The 22,480-nt window shown below is 42.7% G+C and overlaps 1 protein-coding gene across 3 annotated transcripts in view; it reads left to right on the top strand.

The window, feature by feature from the left end:
• The window catches only part of nagpa (N-acetylglucosamine-1-phosphodiester alpha-N-acetylglucosaminidase), a 128,929-nt gene that overhangs the window by 79,501 nt on the left and 26,948 nt on the right, over positions 1–22,480 (top strand). For all 3 annotated transcript variants that reach the window (XM_083636439.1, XM_083636438.1, XM_083636440.1), the window contains one exon: positions 12,885–13,087. In XM_083636439.1, coding sequence (XP_083492565.1) covers positions 12,885–13,087 — 203 coding nt within the window. The remainder of the gene's footprint in view (positions 1–12,884; positions 13,088–22,480) is intronic.

The following is a 22,480-nucleotide window of genomic DNA, read 5'->3' as shown; positions in this document are numbered from 1 at the left end:
TTCCTTTTTTGTTTTGTTTTTTGATTATGGTTTATTTTTTTTTATTTTTCTTATCACCTCCCCCCCCATTTAATTCCTGTATGTATGTGTGTGTCTCACGTGTGTGTGTGTGTGTCGATGGTCTCACGTAAATAGATCAATAAAATGTTTTTGAATTATCCCTAGGCTGAAAACTCATTAAAACTATGCAAATCGAAGTGGTTTCTGACAAAAGTAATGTTAGCATTAGTGAGAGGGTCTGTGCCCCCGACATGGTGGCTCCTGGGAGTGGGAAGCGAGTCAGTACACAGTCCAGCCGGCAGGAAAGTCTCGCGGGACTTGACGAGAGTTGGTGAAACTCACCCCGAATGAGGAAATGAGATCCCTGTGAAGACTAGTGGAAATAGCCCGGGGGTGAATAGCAGTCTGATGTTTCTTTAGGGATCATATAATGACGATATGGGTAGAATACGGGAAGAAAACTGTCTATTTACATGGAGTAACAGCACGCTGCCATGTGGCCCCGACGGAGCGCATTCAAGGACTGGCTTGGAGTACTATTTAGATCACAACGCCTACGACGTTCCAAATCGCTGCGGAGAACACTGGGTGTATGGAGAGCCGGGACTGCCGTAACAACAAATAAATGAATAAATGTATAAATGAGCAGATAAATACATATATATGTATCATAAATATATGTAGAAATAAATGTAGATGACATAAATGTATATATATGTGTATTTTCCTATTTCTGTACATTTTATATATTTATTTAATGATTTATTTGTGTATTTATACATTTATACATTTATTTATACATTTATACATTTATTTATACATTTATACATTTATTTATACATTTATACATTTATACATTTATTTATACATTTATACATTTATTTATACATTTATACATTTATTTATACATTTATACATTTATTTATGGCATTTATTTATGTGTGTTTTATTTTATTTATGTCTGTTTTATTTACCTCCCATTTATTTATGTGCCTTGTATTTAGTGATGTCTCCTTTGTATTTAGTGATGCGTCCTTGCTTCCTTTCCTTTTCTGTGCAACTGCAAATGCAAATTAGGGGGGCGGCCCGTGCATTTATGCCCCACTCAATGCAGATTAGGGGGCTGGCCGTCATGGGCTCAAGTCTTTGCCTATTGGCTCGAATGCACATTGTCCTATCTGCTCCAAACTTGTCATGCATGATAAGTGTCCATGCCTGAAGATATCTGCACATCAATATCCATGGTATTTACACTCATAGCGCCACCTACTGGCAACAGGAAATGACATGTTTTACACTTACATGAACTGCTCAGAGTGGGTTGAACACATCCACCTCGGATGTGGTCAGAAAATCCTTTACCACCCAATGCAGCTTCATTGTGATGATTATGAGTGCTCATTGACTGGCGTGGGCGTGGCGCCATGGCGAAGGTTGATGTTTCGCCGTCACACAGGAAGTTGGAGTAACTTCATTGTAGATTGTCCAATCTGCTCCAAACTTGTCATGCATGATAACTGTACATGCCTGAACACATCTAGATGTCAATATCCATTTATAGTCATAGCGCCCCCTACTGGCAACACAGAAAGTGCTTTGTAACTTGGCCCTACATGCTCACACGTGCACCAAACTTCACATGTTTGATGAGCATTCCAGACTTCACACATGTACATGCCAATATAGCATTATAGGCAGAGCGCCCCCTACTGGCAACACATAAAGTTGATTGTAACTCAACTGAACGTTGTCCTATCTGCTCCAAACTTGTCGTGCATGATAAGTGTCCATGCCTGAAGATATCTGCAGATCAATATTCAGTGATAGTTACAGCGCCACCTACTGGCAAAAGGAAATGACAAGTTTTACACGTACATGAACTGCTCATAGTGGGTTGACCACATCCACCTCAGATGTGGTCAGAAAAGCCTCAAGCTCTCGATTAACCTTCATTGTGAGGATTATGAGTAAGACATTGATATGTCAATATCCATTTATAGTCATAGCGCCCCCTACTGCCAACACATAGATCGTTTTGAAACTCGGCAGTACATGGTCCCCCGTGCACCAACATACACATGTTTGATGACCATCCCAGCCTGAAGACATCTGGATGACCATTTGGAGTGATAGGCAGAGCGCCCCCTTCTGGCCACCAGGGAGTTGGAGTAACTCCATTGTAGATTGTCCAATCTGCTCCAAACTTGTCATGCATGATGAGTGTACATACCTGAAGACATCTAGATGTCAACATCCATTTATAGTCATAGCGCCCCCTACTGCCAACACAGACAGTGGTTTGTAACTCGGCCCTATATGCTCACACGCGCACCAAACGTCACATGTTTGATGAGCATCCCAGCCTGAAGACATCTATAGGACCATTTGGAGTTAGAGGCAGCGCGCCCCCTACTGGCCACACAGGAAGTTGGAGTAACTCCATTGTAGATTGTCCAATCTGCTCCAAACTTGTCATGCATGATCAGTGTACATACCTGAAGACATCTAGATGTCAACATCCATTTATAGTCATAGCGCCCCCTACTGCCAACACAGACAGTGGTTTTTGTAACTCGGTCCTATATGCTCACACGCGCACCAAACGTCACGTTTGATGAGCATCCCAGCCTGAAGACATCTATAGGACCATTTGGAGTTAGAGGCAGAGCGCCCCCTACTCGCCGCACAGGAAGTTAGAGTAACTCCATTGTAGATTGTCCAATCTGCTCCAAACTTGTCATGCATGATCAGTGTCCATGCCTCAAGCCATCTATATGTCAATATCCATTTATAGTCATAGCGCCCCCTACTGGCAACAAAGAAAGTGGTTTGTAACTTGGCCCTACATGCTCACACGTGCACCAAACATCACATGTTTTATGAGCATCCCAGCCTGAAGACATCTAGATGACCATTTGGAGTTATAGGCAGAGCGCCCCCTACTGGCCACACAGGAAGTTGGAGTAACTTTATTGTAGATTGTCCAATCTGCTCCAAACGTGTCATGCATGATAAGTGTCCATGCCTGTACACATCTATATGTCAATATCCATTCATAGTCATAGCGCCCCCTACTGGCAACACAGAAAGTGGTTTGTAACTCGCTCCTACATGCTCACATGCGCACCAAACTTCACATGTTTGATGACCATCCCAGCCTGAATACATCTAGATGACAATTTGGAGTGATAGGCACAGCGCCCCCTACTGGCCACACAGAAAGCGGTTTGTAACTCGGCCGTACGTGGTCACACCCGCAACAAACTTCACATGTTTGATGACCATCCCAGACTTCACACATGTACACGCCAATATAGCATTATAGGCAGAGCGCCCCCTATTGGCAACAGGAAATTACATCTTTTACACTTACATGAACTGCTCATTGTCCCAGCCTGAAGACATCTATATGTCAATATCCATTTATAGTCATAGCGCCCCCTACTGCCAACACAGAAAGTGGTTTGTAACTCGGCCCTACACAGTCCCACGCGCAACAAAATTCACATGTTTGATGACCATCCCAGCCTGAAAACATCTACATGACAATTTGGAGTGATAGGCAGAGCGCCCCCTAGTTGCCAGTAGGGGGCGCTATGACTCTAAATGGATATTGACATATAGATGTCTTCAGGCTGGGACACGTATGAAGCACGTGCAGTTTGGCAGAGATTGGACAATCTCCAATGGAGTTATTCCAACTTCCTGTGTGACGGCAAAACATCAACGTTCGCCATGCCCAAGCTGCATTGGGTGGTAAAGGATTTTCTGACCACATCCGAGGTGGATGTCTTCAACCCACTCTGAGCAGTTCATGTAAGTGTAAAACATGTAATTTCCTGTTGCCAGTAGGTGGCGCTATCACTGTAAATGGTTATTGACATATAGATGTCTTCAGGCATGGACAGTTATGCATGACAAGTTTGGAGCAGATAGGACAATGTGCATTCGAGTGACAGCGACTTCGTGTGTCATGGCGAGACATCGATCTTCGCCGCGTAGCTACACCCACGCCGTCCATGGTAAATGCAAACTTTTAATAACTATTCATCATTGGGGTCTCTTCTATCTGCTGTGCAAGTTTGAGGGTGATCTGATGAACCCCGTAGGAGGAGTTCGTTAAAGTCTGACCCCTGGAAATGGGTGAAATGTCTGAAATATTGCACAGTAAATTCAAAATGGCTGACTTCCGGTTGGGTGTGGATCCTGGCACCAAGAGACTTTTCCATCAGTCTGGCCATGATACATGTGCCCTGCAATTTTCATAGCTGTAGGTGAAACTTAGTGCGAGGGCTATTCCGTTTATAGGAGGCACTATGGAGGCATTTAGCCACGCCCCTGGCCAAAAACCTTGAAATCTGAAAATTTTCGCCACTTGTGACGGATGTGCAAAGTTTGGCCACTTTTTGTGCATGTTTAGACCCTCAAAAATGCACGCAAAGTGTAAGTATAATAACAAATATAGCCGCAAGCGGCGATGCGGGGTCCAAGCTTCCGGTGACTTGGGGGGTATATGTCAGATAGTGCACATTTATTCAGACTTGGTATATGCACAAGTAAACAAAGTTTGGTTGAGATCCGGTGACCTGACGGTTTCCAAGCAGTACTAGTAGTAGTAGTAGTAGCAGTAGTAGTAATAGTGTTGGTAGTAGTGGGAGTGGTAGCAGTAGTAGCAGCAGAAGTACTAAGAATAGTAAATGGTAAATGGTAAATGGACTGCATTTATATAGCGCTTTTATCCAAAGCGCTTTACAATGTGCCTACATTCACCCATTCACACACCGAAGGCGGCCAGCTGCCACGCAGGGTGCTGGCACAGCCATCGGGAGCAATTTGGGGTTCAGTGTCTTGCCCAAGGACACTTCGACGTGCGGACTGGAGGAGCCGGGGAACGAACCACCAACCTTCTAATTAGTGGACAACCCACTCTACCTCCTGAGCCACAGCCGCCACTAGTAGCCAATAGTAGTAGTAGTAGTAGCAGCAGCAGCAGTAGTAGTGGTGGTTGGCTGTTATAGCGCCACCATCTGGTAGATTGGTGTAATTTTTTCCTCTGAGTAGTGGGTGATGTCTTGAAACTTGAAGTAATACTTGGATAAAAAGCAGTTTTTGTGTACAATATCCCTTTAAGTATCTGGACAGAAAGTGGTATTTGGGTAGAACATACTGTCAATACGACAAGTACTTCTCTGGCTCTGCAGATACATATAATATGGTCTACAAAGTTAAATACAACAGTCTGGATAGCTCACTTGGTAAAGCACGTGACTTATGCTAACTAAAGACCATTGCCGCTCAAAGTTCAAACCCCACGTGGGATGAAAAACTTTCAACTTCAGACAGGTAAGTCAGTAACAGTAATTAAAACCCCACATGCTGCCTCCTTATTTTGCGGTGTTTCATGAACTTTTTCAATATCTTGGAAATGTTAGCTGGAGATTGCGTGGCTGTGTTCAAGAACGTGTTTTGCAACAGGAGAGGTTAGTTCTTGTCTCATGATGGAGCTTTTGTGTTCTAAAATCAGAATTTTCAGTTGTCATTGTGTCTTTCCCACACACACATCAAACCATAGGGCGTAGTGGCGTCCACTACAGAAGGTTGATGGGGTTTATCCCTGAAATTGCTTTTGATGACTATAGCCAGCACCCTGCATTGCAGCTTGTCATGCAGTCCATTTACCATTAAGGACATGTCTGTATTACACACATAATCCACCACTTTACATTAAAAGTCTGCCCTGAATGGAGGTGTTTGAACTAATTGGTGTGGGTTGTGCTGTTACAATGGAAGTAAAGTAAAGGTAAAGTCCCACTGATTGTCACACAATGTGTGAAATTTGTTCTCCGCATTTGACCCATCCCCTGGGGGAGCGGTAGCGTGCGCCACGCTCGGGAATCATATGGTGATCTAACACCCCAAATTCCAACCCTTTGATGCTGAGTGCTAAGCAGGGAGGCAAATGGGTCTCATTTTTATAGTCTTTGCTATGACTCGGCCGGGGATCGAACTCACAACCTCCCAGTCTCAGGGCGGACATTCAGACCACAAGGCAACTGAGCTGGACACATGAGTGACAAGGATAATTCAGATTTAATTCTCTTTTTGGACCTTTCACATCTGAAGACACAATAATGTATTGGAATGTTTTTCCTTTCATATATCTGAAAGAAGGCTCCCAGCAAACACAATTACATCATGATGATGTTCTGATATCATCTTTCAGTGACGTCCAGGACTAGGCCAAATCACAGGCGATTTGGGGATCATTTAGACATCTACACAGGAATGTCAAGAGGACGTCGAAATATGACGTTACCATAAATAGGCATATTCAGTTATTCTGCTATGTACACAGTGTGTATTCAGCAGCGTTATACATAATTATATCCAGATTAACCTTTATTCTACATTTTCAAAAAATAAAACAGTTACCTGGCCGTGGTTTGAACCCAGGACCTCCAGCTTTGGTGTCTGCTACTTTACCCCTACACCATCCTTCCACAGCAATGACAAGGCACGGATATAACCTTATTATGGCATAAACTTGTTTTTATTCAAACGTGGGTGTCAAGTCTTTGTGGATCGGGCATTACTGTGTGACATCTAAACCAACTATGTATTATGCTACAGCAGATGCAGAACCCCAAAACACATTAACCCCACCCAAAATGCTACATTCCAACTTCCAGTAGTAGTAGTAGTAGTAGTAGTAGTAATAGTAGCAGAAGTAGTAATAGTAGTAGTAGTAGTGTTGGTAGTAGTGGGAGTGGTAGCAGTAGTAGCAGCAGTAGTTGTAATTGACCGGTTAATGAGTTGTGGGCAATTTAGTGTTGGCGTGTGTTTCATTAAAAGTTTCGAGATTTATCATTTCAAAACGGTTTCACGTATCCAAAATCCTTTACTAACCTTAGGTCGGGGTAGTCCATAGATGACCCAGAAAAAGTTTTGTGTGATTTGGCCAAACATTCTAGGAGGAGCTCGCAAAAGTAGGTTTTTGATCAAATTCAAAATGGCGGAAAATCTACCACACAGAAATGGGCGTGGCCTAGTGGGTTAGATACATGATGCTCCAGGGAAACCAGTAGATGTGGAATTTTGATTCTACAGCTCGCAGTTCAGAAGTTATGGACCGACAAATGTGAAATTGGCTGTTATAGCGCCACCATCTGGTGGATTGGTGTAATTTTTTTACTCTGAGTAGTGGGTGATGTCATGAACCTGTGTGGAAAGTTTGGGTGATGGGGGGTGTATGGTTTCTGAGATCCACACACTTTTAGGGCAGGAAAAGAACAAAAGTAAATACACAAAAGTTTAAACATTTATAATTTCAAAACGGTTTCACGTATCCAAAATCCTTTAATAACTTTGGGTCGGGGTAGTCCATAGATGACCCAGAATAATTCCTATGTGATTTGGCCAAACGGTCTAGGAGGAGTTCGCAAAAGTAGGTTTTTGATAAAATTCAAAATGGCGGAAAATCTAGGCACACGCAAATGGGCGTGGCCTATATGGATAGATGCGTATTGATCCAGGGAATCCAGCAGATGTGGAATTTTGATTCTACGCCTCACGGTTCAGCAGTTATGGGTCAATACGCAAAAGGGTCTGTTATAGCGCCACCATCTGGCCAATATGGCTAATTTTTTGTCTCTGAGTAGTGGGGCACATTTCCAACCTATGTGCAAAGTCTGGCTACTGTACCCCTTACGGTTTTTGCCGTGCATACTGTTTTAGCGGAGAATAAAAAGAATAATAATAAACGGAACAGATACAATAGGGATCCACGCACTTCGTGCTTGGACCCCTAATAAATATAGCCGCAAGCGGCGATGCGGGGTCCAAGCATCCGGTGACATGGGGGATATATGAGACATAATAAACACAAAATAAGGCACATTTATTCAGAGTTGGTATGTGCACAAGTAAACAAAATTTGGTTGAGATCCGGTGACCTGACAGTTTCCAAGCAGTAGTAGTAGTAGCCTAGTAGTAGCAGTAGTAGGAATAGTAGTAATAGTAGTGTTGGTAGTAGTGGGACTGGTAGCAGTAGTAGCAGCAGTAGTTGTAATTGACCGGTTAATGAGTTGTGGGCAATTTAGTGTCGGGTGTGTTTCATTAAAAGTTTAGAGATTTATCATTTCAAAACTGTGTGATTTGGCCAAACGGTCTAGGAGGAGTTAGCAAAAGTAGGGTTTTGATCAAATTCAAAATGGTGGAAAATCTAGGCAGACGCAAATGGGCGCGGCCTACATAGATAGATGCATATTGATCCAAGGAATCCCTGAGAAGTGATTTGATTTGAAAGAAATTTTGAGTATAGGACACACGGTTCAGAAGATATGGAACATAACGCGAAATGGTCTGTTATAGCGCCACCATCTGGCCGGTATGGGTAATTTTTTGTTTCTGAGTAGTGAGGCACATTTCCAATCTATGTGCCCAGTCTGGCTATGCTGAGCATTACAGTTTCTGCTGTACATACAGTTTTACCGGAGAAGAATAAAAAAATAAAAAAATAAATTCATGTAAGTGTAAAAGATGTAATTTCCTGTTGCCAATAGGGGGCGCTCTGCCTATAATGCTATATTGGCGTGTACATGTGTGAAGTCTGGGATGGTCATCAAACATGTGAAGTTTGTTGCGGGTGTGACCACGTACGGCCGAGTTACAAACCGCTTTCTGTGTGGCCAGTAGGGGGCGCTGTGCCTATCACTCCAAATTGTCATCTAGATGTATTCAGGCTGGGATGGTCATCAAACATGTGAAGTTTGGTGCGCATGTGAGCATGTAGGAGCGAGTTACAAACCACTTTCTGTGTTGCCAGTAGGGGGCGCTATGACTATGAATGGATATTGACATATAGATGTGTACAGGCATGGACACTTATCATGCATGACACGTTTGGAGCAGATTGGACAATCTACAATAAAGTTACTCCAACTTCCTGTGTGGCCAGTAGGGGGCGCTCTGCCTATAACTCCAAATGGTCATCTAGATGTCTTCAGGCTGGGATGCTCATAAAACATGTGATGTTTGGTGCACGTGTGAGCATGTAGGGCCAAGTTACAAACCACTTTCTTTGTTGCCAGTAGGGGGCGCTATGACTATAAATGGATATTGACATATAGATGGCTTGAGGCATGGACACTGATCATGCATGACAAGTTTGGAGCAGATTGGACAATCTACAATGGAGTTACTCTAACTTCCTGTGCGGCGAGTAGGGGGCGCTCTGCCTCTAACTCCAAATGGTCCTATAGATGTCTTCAGGCTGGGATGCTCATCAAACGTGACGTTTGGTGCGCGTGTGAGCATATAGGACCGAGTTACAAAAACCACTGTCTGTGTTGGCAGTAGGGGGCGCTATGACTATAAATGGATGTTGACATCTAGATGTCTTCAGGTATGTACACTGATCATGCATGACAAGTTTGGAGCAGATTGGACAATCTACAATGGAGTTACTCCAACTTCCTGTGTGGCCAGTAGGGGGCGCGCTGCCTCTAACTCCAAATGGTCCTATAGATGTCTTCAGGCTGGGATGCTCATCAAACATGTGACGTTTGGTGCGCGTGTGAGCATATAGGGCCGAGTTACAAACCACTGTCTGTGTTGGCAGTAGGGGGCGCTATGACTATAAATGGATGTTGACATCTAGATGTCTTCAGGTATGTACACTCATCATGCATGACAAGTTTGGAGCAGATTGGACAATCTACAATGGAGTTACTCCAACTCCCTGTGTGGCCAGAAGGGGGCGCTCTGCCTATCACTCCAAATGGTCATCCAGATGTCTTCAGGCTGGGATGGTCATCAAACATGTGTATGTTGGTGCACGGGGGACCATGTACTGCCGAGTTTCAAAACGATCTATGTGTTGGCAGTAGGGGGCGCTATGACTATAAATGGATATTGACATATCAATGTCTTACTCATAATCCTCACAATGAAGGTTAATCGAGAGCTTGAGGCTTTTCTGACCACATCTGAGGTGGATGTGGTCAACCCACTATGAGCAGTTCATGTACGTGTAAAACTTGTCATTTCCTTTTGCCAGTAGGTGGCGCTGTAACTATCACTGAATATTGATCTGCAGATATCTTCAGGCATGGACACTTATCATGCACGACAAGTTTGGAGCGGATAGGACAACGTTCAGTTGAGTTACAATCAACTTTATGTGTTGCCAGTAGGGGGCGCTCTGCCTATAATGCTATATTGGCATGTACATGTGTGAAGTCTGGAATGCTCATCAAACATGTGAAGTTCGTTGCGGGTGTGACCATGTACGGCCGAGTTACAAACCGCTTTCTGTGTGGCCAGTAGGGGGCGCTCTGCCTCTAACTCCAAATGGTCATCTAGATGTCTTCAGGCTGGGATGCTCATCAAACATGTGAAGTTTGGTGCACGTGTGAGCATGTAGGGCCAAGTTACAAAGCACTTTCTGTGTTGCCAGTAGGGGGCGCTATGACTATAAATGGATATTGACATCTAGATGTGTTCAGGCATGTACAGTTATCATGCATGACAAGTTTGGAGCAGATTGGACAATCTACAATGAAGTTACTCCAACTTCCTGTGTGACGGCGAAACATCAACCTTCGCCATGGCGCCACGCCCACGCCAGTCAATGAGCACTCATAATCATCACAATGAAGCTGCATTGGGTGGTAAAGGATTTTCTGACCACATCCGAGGTGGATGTGTTCAACCCACTCTGAGCAGTTCATGTAAGTGTAAAACATGTCATTTCCTGTTGCCAGTAGGTGGCGCTATGAGTGTAAATACCATGGATATTGATGTGCAGATATCTTCAGGCATGGACACTTATCATGCATGACAAGTTTGGAGCAGATAGGACAATGTGCATTCGAGCCAATAGGCAAAGACTTGAGCCCATGACGGCCAGCCCCCTAATCTGCATTGAGTGGGGCATAAATGCACGGGCCGCCCCCCTAATTTGCATTTGCAGTTGCACAGAAAAGGAAAGGAAGCAAGGACGCATCACTAAATACAAAGGAGACATCACTAAATACAAGGCACATAAATAAATGGGAGGTAAATAAAACAGACATAAATAAAATAAAACACACATAAATAAATGCCATAAATAAATGTATAAATGTATAAATAAATGTATAAATGTATAAATAAATGTATAAATGTATAAATAAATGTATAAATAAATGTATAAATGTATAAATAAATGTATAAATGTATAAATACACAAATAAATCATTAAATAAATATATAAAACGTACAAAAATAGGAAAATACACATATATATACATTTATGTCATCTACATTTATTTCTACATATATTTATGATACATATATATGTATTTATCTGCTCATTTATACATTTATTCATTTATTTGTTGTTACGGCAGTCCCGGCTCTCCATATGGGTGAGTCGTCAGATAATAATTAATGTGAGGAGAGGGCTCCAGGTTAAAAAAAAAACCGAAATTCTCCTTTAACAGGCGAAGCTGTTGACACCACCCACGCGCGTGCCACGCTGACGCCGTGCCGAAGCCACGCTCACGCCACACCGAAGCGATCACTCAGGCCTGACGCCGAATTCCCAAGCGTGACGCTGAAGCCGTGAGTAAGGCATGAAGTCAATTGAGAGTTGTGGGCGGGTTCAAGGCGCGAGAGTAGGCGCTGAGAGGAAGAGAGAAGGCGTCTTGTGTTAACAACAAGGCGTACGTACAGCTTGTGCCTGCTTCAAGCTTCAGTTCTGCTTACGTTCAGTGTCCTGTGTGAATGTAGGCTCCCGGTCTGAAGTCATTACATGAACAAGCAGAATATTGCTATTATGATGATATCATGATATACATTTTTGATGATATGATATTGAATTTTAACGATATGTTGATAACGATATGATATGGCACACGGTTAACGTAACAGAATGCGAGTTCATGTAATGGATCTGGATGGTTTTAACCAGGCTATTTCCATAACAGATTTTGGCTGAAGTCATTAGTTGGTTAGTTAGTTACAGTAGTTAGTGTATACACCACCATTCAACATTCTGCACCTACCTGACTGTATGTTCTATGTTTTTCATTCCCATTTGGATCTAAAGGCTTCTGCTTATAATACTGTAGATGCTTGAAATGAGTTTCTTAGACACCTTTCCATCAATGCAAAGGGCGGCTGCTTTAGGGAATCTAACGTCTAAGTTAGTTTTGATGTTTTATTGGTCACTGCATCATTCCATTTGTATTGTATTTCATTGTTTTGATGTCGTTACTGTTATTCTAAAATGTGGACAATAGTAAAAAAATAAATATTTGCACGCTTTTGACTGATCGCGTTGGTTAGTTTCCACCCACAACAGTGTCCTTCCATTAGTTGGGTGATTGGTTTGTTAGTTTGTTTGTCTGTCTGCCACATATATAAATATATATAAATATTTCAGATTTTAACCAAACCGTAGACCCACTGGCTAGAGGGTTGTTTTGAAGCCTGCAGATTGTGTTTATGGTCGCCGCCATGTTGAAATTTTTGGAAAAAGAAATTTTTGGAGCTGGAACAGCCAAGTAGCAGCCAGAGAGGAAGAGAGACACAGACACACTGCCAGTGATTATGTGACGACACATGGAATTAATTTTGGCAAAAATGTGACGAATCGTCAAGGTCTCAGTTAGCGGACGGGACACTCTTCTGTGTTGCTGCCCTGCTGTGATTTATACTGAGAAGCTAGACCTAATGCAGCTATAAAGTGATGAATGTCCTTCCACCCCTCTCTCCTCTCTGCTCTCCTCTTCTCTCTCCTCGCTGCTCTCCCCTCCTCTCCTCTCTCTTCCTCTCATATCCCCTACTCCTTGTTCATCTCCTCTCTTCTCCTTGTCTCCTGCCCCCTCCTCTCCTCTCAGTCCCTCAGACAGTAGGTGGCGCTGTGCCCGGAGCGTCTCCACCATCCTGTGCGTGCACCAGCGGGGCTGCCAGCTGGCAGACTGCAGTGGGAACGGGGAGTGTGTGGATGGACACTGTCTCTGCCTGGAGGGCTGGCAGGGTGCTGCCTGTGACACCCTGCTGTGCCAGTCAGCCTGCGGCACCCATGGAGTCTGTACTGCCAGTGAGTGTTGAGCTGGAGTACCAGGACTCAGGTGTTTGGCTATGAAGAGGGATTGTGTCAAGGAAGGGATCAGACAATAACTGGTGTTAATATATCACCGCAAAAAAGAAAAGGTTATGACGGCACCAGTGTTTATAAACGAAAAAAAGAGGCTCGCAACACAAGTTTTAGATAGCTCCCGTGGCGGACATTTATTCCAACAAACAGTTTCGGCTCAATTCGGGCCTTCGTCAGTGTCAAGTGAAAGGTACATTTACAGAGGAAGTGCTTAAATAGCATTTTCGTGGGTCTTTGTCTCCGCCTAGTGGTGTGGAGGCAGACCCAGGTACAATCTTCAAAACAGTTTCACAAAACATAAATCACATTCTAAGGGAAAGGAAAATGGTAGCAGAACCTATCTGAATGGATATACAATAGCTCTACACAGCAATCACTGCACACTAATATGCACAACATATTTTAGAATATATTTTTTTGAACATATTGAACATATTTTTTAGACATATTTTTAGACATTTTTTATAGAAATGGACGCTGTCAATCAGCTCGGCCCTCTAAGTATCTCACAGAGAATATTCATCTATACAGTCTTGTATCAAAAGGAAATAAAAGGCAAAAAACAACTGGAAACTGAGTACAGCACAGAGGTCTCACAAGTAAGGTCTGACATCAAAGTCCTCATTGAGTCCAATAGGTGCCATGGTGCCCAAAAAGTCAATCCACCATAATTCTCTCTTTAGAAGGAGATTGTCCATGTTCCCCCCGCGCCTAGGGGCCGTAACATGTTCAATGCCCACATATCTGAGTTGGGAGACATTGTGGTGTGCTTGCGTGAAATGAATGGCTACTGAGCTTTTTACATCACAGTTTCTGATTGTACTGCGGCACCAGTGTTTATGACCGTGATCACTGTGATAACCATTGTTGGGCAAGTTACTCTCAAAATGTAATATACTCAGGCCCGCCGCACCCCATTACGCAGAGTACGCAGACTGCGTAGGGCATCATGTGACTGAGGGCACCAAAAAAAATATATATATATTTTTTTTTGGTGCCCTCAGTCAGGCCACTCACTGAACAGCAGGCCAGGCGCTGCCTACTGATTTTATTACTTTATTCAGGGTTAAAGTGGGTGCATCTCATTGTAAAATTGGAGTCGGCCCAAATTGGGCTTCAAACGGCCCAAATCTGGCTTCAACCGGCCCAAATCTGGCTTCAACTGGCCCAAATCTGGCTTCAAACGGCCCAAATCGGGCTTCAAATGGCCCAAATCTGGCTTCAAACAGCCCAAATCTGGCTTCAAATGGCCCAAATTGGGCTTCAAACAGCCCAAAAAATTTGCCGCCGCCCTTCGGACGCCGGCACACACGTCAGCCCGTATTGGCCTGGCCTGCTTGGTATCTAATGCCTGGCCTGAATTATGATCCTAGTCCGCCCCTGCTTGCATGTACAGTTTAACAATCGCTTGTTTGCTGACATGTACAGTAATTCTAACAATTGTTTGTTTGCCACATGTAATGTAATGTGAGATACACTAGTATCGTTCATAATTAATGATTTTGCAGTCTTTCGTTTGACAGTTATTGAAAGTTTTGCGGGGGGGGGGGGGGGCACCACAAAACAATTACGCTTAGGGCACCCAAATGGCCAGCAGCGGCCCTGAATATACTACATATTACTAGTTACTTTCATTTTAAAGTAATAAGTTACTTTACAAAATGACTGTCTGTGTAGAGTAACTCGTTACTTATTACACTACTTTTGCATTACTTTCACCAAAATAATAGCAGTAGCAGAATGACAACACTGACCCAACACTGGTGATAACCCAGATAGACACATACACCAGGGGGTCCCCAGTCAAATTCATGAATTGTTAAACTTCAGCATTATTTCATTTACAAGAGGGTAACACAGTTAGAGAATGTAGAAGATGACTGTTTTTGGTTCAATAATTTTTATTCCACAAATGGAACAGAAAAAATACAAGACATCAGCAAACATACACAAAAACAACAACAACAACAGGGCGGTACCCTAGCCTTGAGAACCAGAGTATTTATAAGATATGTATTCCCATTCAGAGAGCAGTTAAATTAGAAAGATTAACCTTCATATCAACTAATTTATCATGTACGATATCGCCCGTCGGACATATAAACAAATAAAAATAAAAATAAAATAAAAATATCACCCAAAAACCATATGCACATGCATTTCTCATTCAGGGATACAAATATAATTATCAACTGTCTGACAGTATTCTCCTTACTGGGCTCCATTTTTTAACAAAACTGTGTTTCTGTAAACGTAAACAATGTGTAATCTCTTCCATTACATACAAATCCCAGATTTTTTGTAGCCATATCCCCTGTGTAGGAGGTTCTGGGTTTATCCATCGCATGGTGATGCATTTAATGGCAGCGGCCAACAGTATCTGAAGAAGGTAAATATGTGATCGTCCAACAATACATTCTGGTATCACCCCTAGTAATGCTACCATGGGTTCCCTGGGTATGTCATTTTCATAAACTTCATTCCATGTTGTGAACACCTCATCCCAGTAGGCAGTGGCGTGCCTGACCAAGTTGGTGCCCTAGGCAAGATTTTTGCTGGTGCCCCCCCTCTCCCCCCTCCCCCAAAGAAAATATAATAAAAATTATATCGCAGCTAATCCAGCACTGCAGTGCAGGCTCAGAATCGCCCTTCCCCAGTGGCGCTGGAAGTACTTTTAGGTAGGGGGTGCTGTAAGGAAGGGTCTCTCGGTGCTGCCCGCGAGGGCAGCGCTGAAGAAAGTTTTACGTTTTTTGGACTTTGATCCATATTTAGAAGAATATTTAATTTTAAATTAACATTAGGATTATACTGTTGTGATGTCATTATTCAGTATCTTCTCCTTTTCTCACTCACTTTCATGTAAGCACCTGCTCTCCCTTTAGTCGTTTTACACTACAACAGACAGAAACACAGGCATAAACACTGAACTTATTATTATTATTATTATTATGGAAAACCAGATTATGATGAAAATCAAACACTTTTGAAGAGAGAGCGTATGAAATAAGATTAGAGCTGGGAAGCACAAACTGTTTTTTAATGCATCTTGTTGGTGGTATAAACACAAGACAGCCAAATCCAACAATTTTGAAAATCCATTTCTTGCCACCAGGGGGTGCTGCAGCACCCTCAGCACCCACCTTCCAGCTCCCTTCCCCCACTCTGGGAAAAAGCTCCGAGCAGGTAGAAGGGGGCGCGGCCGCGCAGTGGGTGGGGTGGTATGGATTAGGGACCATGGTGAAAGTGCTACAGCCCGGGCAGCCAGAAAGCCAGAATTAGAAAAATGATTTCACTATTATTTAAAGACTTAAGACGTTGTTCTTCTTATTTTTGTCTACTATTGTAAAATAATAGTAGGCCTATTATCATGAAAAAGTATTTGTAAAAAAAAAAAAAAAAAAATGTTTTACCCTCTCTGGCGCCCCTAACGGCTCAAGCACCCTTAGCATTTGCCTAGTTCGCCTAATGGACGGCACGCCACTGCCAGTAGGACTCGAGCTTTGGACAAGACCAGAATGTATGGACATAGTTAGCTGATATTTCCCCACAGCTTCTCCAGCATGCACCTGTCGCATTTGCATTCATTTTTTGTATTATATGTGGTGTTCTAAAATAACGTACAATAAGTTTCCACCTGAACTTTCTCCATATGTTTGAACTGGTGACCATATGGGCCTCTGAACAAATTTCACTCCAAGTTTCTGTGGAAATTGGTTCTTGTAGTTGTAGTTCATTTTCCCATTTTATTTACAGAGTTTGTCTGTTCCATTGTTAAAAACGACGTGTACATGCTGGATATGGGTTTGTCCACTGAGTTATTAATTTGGAGACTGATCAACAGCCTTTCAATTGCCCTAGGGGATTTGATCTTTTCGAGAGTTTCGTGGCTATATAGGAAGTGTCTTATTTGTAAAAACCTAAAATAGTCTGTCTGTGGGAGTTTGAATTCTTCCTTTAATTGCTCAAAATACTTCAGATTTAGCCTCAGATAGTCAAAAAACTGGTGCAGGTAACTTAGCCCTAATCTTGACCAGTTCTTAAACCCTGCATCCAGATGGGAGGGTCTAAAGTCTTTTACAGACCCAATAGAGTACTGATATGGAGAGGGATAGGCCGTATGTTTTCTGTACACCTTTCCATATTTGCATTGTAACTTTAGTCCACCTGTTCATTCTACAATCTTTCAGGGATGCTCCCATAAAAGGTAGATCTGCTAACCCATATTGACATGTGGATTTCTCCATATTTAACCACTGAGTATCTACGTCATTTTTTATCCATACAGTTATTGGCTTCAATTGAGCTGCCCAAAAATTCAATTGCAAGTTTGGGAGTGCCAAGCCTCCATCCCCCTTCGGAAGTTGCAGTGTTTTATATCTCACCCTCGGTCGCTTCCCCTGCCGGATGAAACGGGACACAAGACGGTCTAACGTGCTAAATTAACTTTTAGGTATTTGGACAGGCAGCATTTGGAAAGGATATAACAGTCTTGGGAGCACATTCATACGAATGATCTCCACTCTAGCCAGAATGGAAAGGGGCAATGTATGCCACCTGTCTAGATCGTTTCTGATGTCTTTGAACAATTTGTCATAGTTGGCCTGGTATAGCCTATCTAACGAAGGGGGGATGATAATTCCTAAATATTTAATGCCTATCGCCGGCCATTTGAATCCGCTACCGTCTTTAACCACTTGGGAAATCACACCACTTATGTCCATGGCCACTGTCTTGTCCAAATTTACCTTATACCCAGAGTAAAAGCCAAACTGTTTGATACACCCTTTTAAAGCAGGTATCGTTTCAGAAAGATTTGTAAGGTAGAGCAAGACGTCATCAGCATATAAAGACCCCTTATGTTCTTCTCCCTCAACTACAATCCCCTGGATTCTATTATTATCCCTTATCATCTGTGCAAATGGTTCAATACACAAAGAAAATAATAATGGAGAGAGGCTACAGCCCTGCCGTGTCCCCTGTTCTAGGTTGAACGCGTCCGCAGTGTGTCCATTTACTCTCACTGAAGCTTGTGGTTTTGAATACAACATTCTAATCCAATTAATAAAGTTGGCCCCAAAACCCAACCTACTTAGGGTTTGAAATAAAAATTTCCAGGAGATGCCTTTTCTGCGTCTAAAGACAGGACCATAGCCTCCTCTCCACTAGACTGTGCATGTGTGATGGTATTGAAAAGCCTTTGAATATTATTACCCGAGTATCGGCCTGCAATGAACCCAGTTTGATCTGGGTGAACAATGCGAGTGATCATTTTATTCATTCTCTTGGCCAATATAGAAGTAAGGATGCGATGATCTCCATTGAGGAGAGAAATCGGTCTATATGAGCTGCACTGTGTTGGATCCTTCCCTGGCTTTGGTATAACTATAATGGTTGCATCTCTCCATGAAGGGGCAATGATCTCTCTAGCCAGGGAGTACTGGTAGGTGTCCAATAGCAGGGGTGATAGTACTGACTTAAAAGTCTTATAGAATTAATTTGTGTAGCCGTCTGGGCCCGGGCTTTTGTTATTCTTTAAAGTTTTCATCACATCATCGAGTTCCCATTCTGCTATTGGCTTGTCCAATTCGTCTGCCACATTTTTGGGCAGTTCAGTCAAGTTAATGCCCAGAAGTCGGTAAAGGCCTCTGATACGTATATGCTGAGGTTTAGTAAAAAAATGATTTGGCCTTGATGACTTTATTTTTTGGACAGCATTGGCAGCCTGTTGCTTCCTTAATTGAAAAGCTAGAAGTCTGCTTGCCTTAGAGCCATGCTCATAAAAATTTTGTTTAGCAAATCTCAGCTGGCCCTCGATTTTTTTAGAGAGCAATGAATCTAATGATCTGCGTGCTTCCTTTAAAGGAGCTAATAAGATTGCAGTTGGATGAGCTTATACTGCTTTATTTTTTCTTCTAATTCAGCTTTTATTTTTTTATTTTTTGCAGAGGCAAATTAAATTATACGCCCCCTAAGATAGGCTTTAGCGCAGTCCCATAATATAACAGGTGAAGTATCTGGATGTGAAGATGACTGTTTTGATCATAATTAGCCATGGAATTCTGCGCAAAATCATATCTAACAATAACATATTTAGGGGTCCTTGATATGAAAAATGTTGAGAATCATTGGTTTCTGTAAGCTTCTATAATTTTCTTTATTAACTCATTGAGTGCCAATGACGACTATAGTCGTCAATTCAAATAGTAACGTTCAGTGCCAATGACGACTAAAGTCGTCAATTGCGTTTTTTGACGGTGGGACGTGGATTAAAGCCTGATCCATCTCCTGTGAAAGTATGGTGGATGTTGAATGTGTAAAAGCTATTTTACAGACCCATTAGGTGGCGACAGTGCTCTCCAGATTACAGAAAGGCGAGGAAAAAACAGAGAAGAAGTCATGGGGAAACGGAAATCGCATCCGTATGCATCGATATGCATGAAGCATAACGTTAGCTGTGCCTGCAGCAGCCAATCTGCTGCCACAATTGAGCCCCTCTGTGTCCGCTGCGATAGCCCATCCGCATGATTAGTTGTGGAGTTGTTATTATTCTCAACTGGAAGCATGGGAGCCGGTGACAAATACACGCGGAACGCTGTAAAAAAGCTGGATGTAGCGCACTTTTCAGTACAGAGCAAACGCAGCAGAGAGCCACCAGAGACACTCCCACGGAGGTGGGGTTTGCAGTTGAGCGGGGTGGGGCACGCAGGGCAGCATACAACACTGACCCAGACAGCAGGACAGGATTGGCAAACGCAAGCTAGAATATCTGATGCCCACCAGCAGTAAATCAAGACCAGCAAGAAGCTGCAACCAGCAGCGCACGCAGGGGCCAGCGCTGCTGGTTGCAGCTAAAAAATATTATTTTGCCAAACAAAATTCCTTTGTTTTCACTGTTTTATTGAAGGAAATTATTTTTGAGGTGTGACTACATCAGAAAATATTAGCTTCAGAGTCAGTCATGTGCTTGAAATGCTTCATTTCACAAAAGGCTAATTATCTCAGCTTCTAATTTGAAACGTCTCTTTTTGCTGAAATCAACCTATCTTCTCCGGCTCATAACTAAAGAACGGAAAATGATATCAATAAACTTTTTTTTGCTGATGATAGAAGAGAGTCTCATCGTTCTTTGGGCGTGTTCGGTGTTTACATAGTAATATCACACAATATTCTGTGGGCCTCGAGAAATCACTGAAAACGCTCTGAAACTCTGGCACTGGGAGCGTCCGTTCTCCAAAAGTGGCTGGCACTCAATGAGTTAAAGGATGGCTTTCCCGTGGGGAATATGAATATATATTAAATCTCACGCCCCTAAGGTTTTCGAATCCGTTGAAATTTTTGAAATTGGTTGTTTACAGCCAGAGATATCAACCAGAATCCACTCTGTGTGGGGGGGGGGGGGGCTGGTGGGGGGGAGGGGCGGGTGCGGGGAGCCGAAATCCTACAGTTCCCACAATGCACTGGGCTCGCGTGGCCTTAGATTCCACGCCCACCCCTCAGTCATTTGGCTGATATCAAACTCCAGTAGGTGGCGGTAATGCACATATATGTTTGCCAACCGCCATAAAACTCAAAGAAGAAGAAGAAGGCTTCGACATAAAAACATTATGAGAAGAAGAAAAAATCAAATTGCCTCCAAATTGCACCAAATTTAAACCGAAGTATATATGTCGGGAGATGTCTTCATAAAAAAATTTTCATGCATTTTAAGGCATTTTCCAAGGAGTTACGCGCATCTGATGTTGTAACTATTTCATGTAAAAATGTGTAAAAACGGGTACATTGCTCAGCGTTGATTTCGTTACTTCAACGCACCTACTACTAGATGTAAAATTTGACGAGCTTTCCAATGCCGCCAGTCCCGTGTCTGAACGTGCTTCCGTTCCCGAGATATGGTCTCTTTGCAAGGAGCTATGGGAAGCTAATATTAGCTACCGTAGGCTAGGCGGTCGAAAAATATGGCTGCCTTTTGTTTTTCTTCAAGACCTCTGAAGGGGCGTGGAGGACCTCTAGAGGCGGGACCATGGCCCACAGGCCCACAAGTAGTGTAGTTCATAGGTGCTCGACTTCCGCAAGGCTGGACTTGTCGCCCCGACGCGTTTTGCGTCAGAGCGTCATGGAAATAATGTGAGAGATGGTTGATAGCTCTGGCTGTAAACAACCAATTTCAAAAATTTCAACGGATTCGAAAACCTTAGGCGCGTGAGATTTAATATATATTCATATTCCCCACGGGAAAGCCATCCTTTAAGAAACTTTAAAAAAATGTTTTGTGATTGATACATTATGATAATTCATTTTTAAGTAGCTATTTCAAGCATATCACAGTACTTTTGTTGTCATCTTTTTAGTAACTATCAAGATAATGTATTGGGGTTCGTTACTCAAAAAAGTAATATATTACACTATATTATAATATTATACTTTACTTAATTACTCCTTGGGGGCAAGTAATTAGTTACAAAACTCATTACATTAATTTTGCGTTACTCCTAAACATCGGATGCATTGTCAGTTAACAATATTAAACCTTACGCTACATATGCCCACATAGCACAAGTCCCTATCCTAATAAGGAGGACATACACAAGATCTTTGTTTCTGAAAGATGGAGACAACTCCAACTTTGGAGGACTCCACACAAGACGCTAGGATTTATTATTCACACCAGGTGCACATCAGGTGCTCCGCCATCAACACATCACAACACTTCCATAGCCAGCCTTCAAAATAAAAGCTATCTAGAAAATAACGTGAATCACAGCCTTCACCATAGAAATAGCTTACACTGGCAAATGTCCTCTGACAATGCAACAAGCCTGTTTATCTCTGCTTTTCACTTTACCTGCTGCTACACAGGTCGACTCAGCGTGCGTCCCTTTAGCTGCTAGCTTTGTGTCATTAGCAGCATGTTGCCTTCCAGTGCTTGGAAAGATTTCATGTCCAGCGGTGGATAAATTGCTTCTGGCCTGGGCAAAGTTTCCACTTTACCATCACATTCCTGTTCTTTCATGTAACAAATTCAAAGTATGTGCATAATCCACCCGTCAAAAGTTGTAGACTGCTTCCCCATGCTGTCACTCTGTTTACAGTGATATCGACCATTACGGACACTGTAGTTTCAGGAAGTTAACCCTAAAATGGATCGGCTGGAGGGACGAACCAAACGTCACTCCTCATGCCTAAAACCTACCCAAGAGTGAATGAAACGCGTGTGATGTTTTCACCATAATTCTGCCGATTCAGACACGATCCTGCTGAAAATGTAAGAACTTATGTAACGCAATTAACGACTTCAGTGTTTGATTAGTAACTCTAATGTAATTACTGGATTTAGGA

This window comes from Poromitra crassiceps (assembly GCF_964638095.1).
Source record: "Poromitra crassiceps genome assembly, chromosome: 1".
Classification (NCBI taxonomy): Eukaryota; Metazoa; Chordata; class Actinopteri; order Beryciformes; family Melamphaidae; genus Poromitra; species Poromitra crassiceps.
The sequence above is the reverse complement of the archived record's forward strand: the minus strand, read 5'-3'. Positions and strand labels throughout refer to the sequence as shown.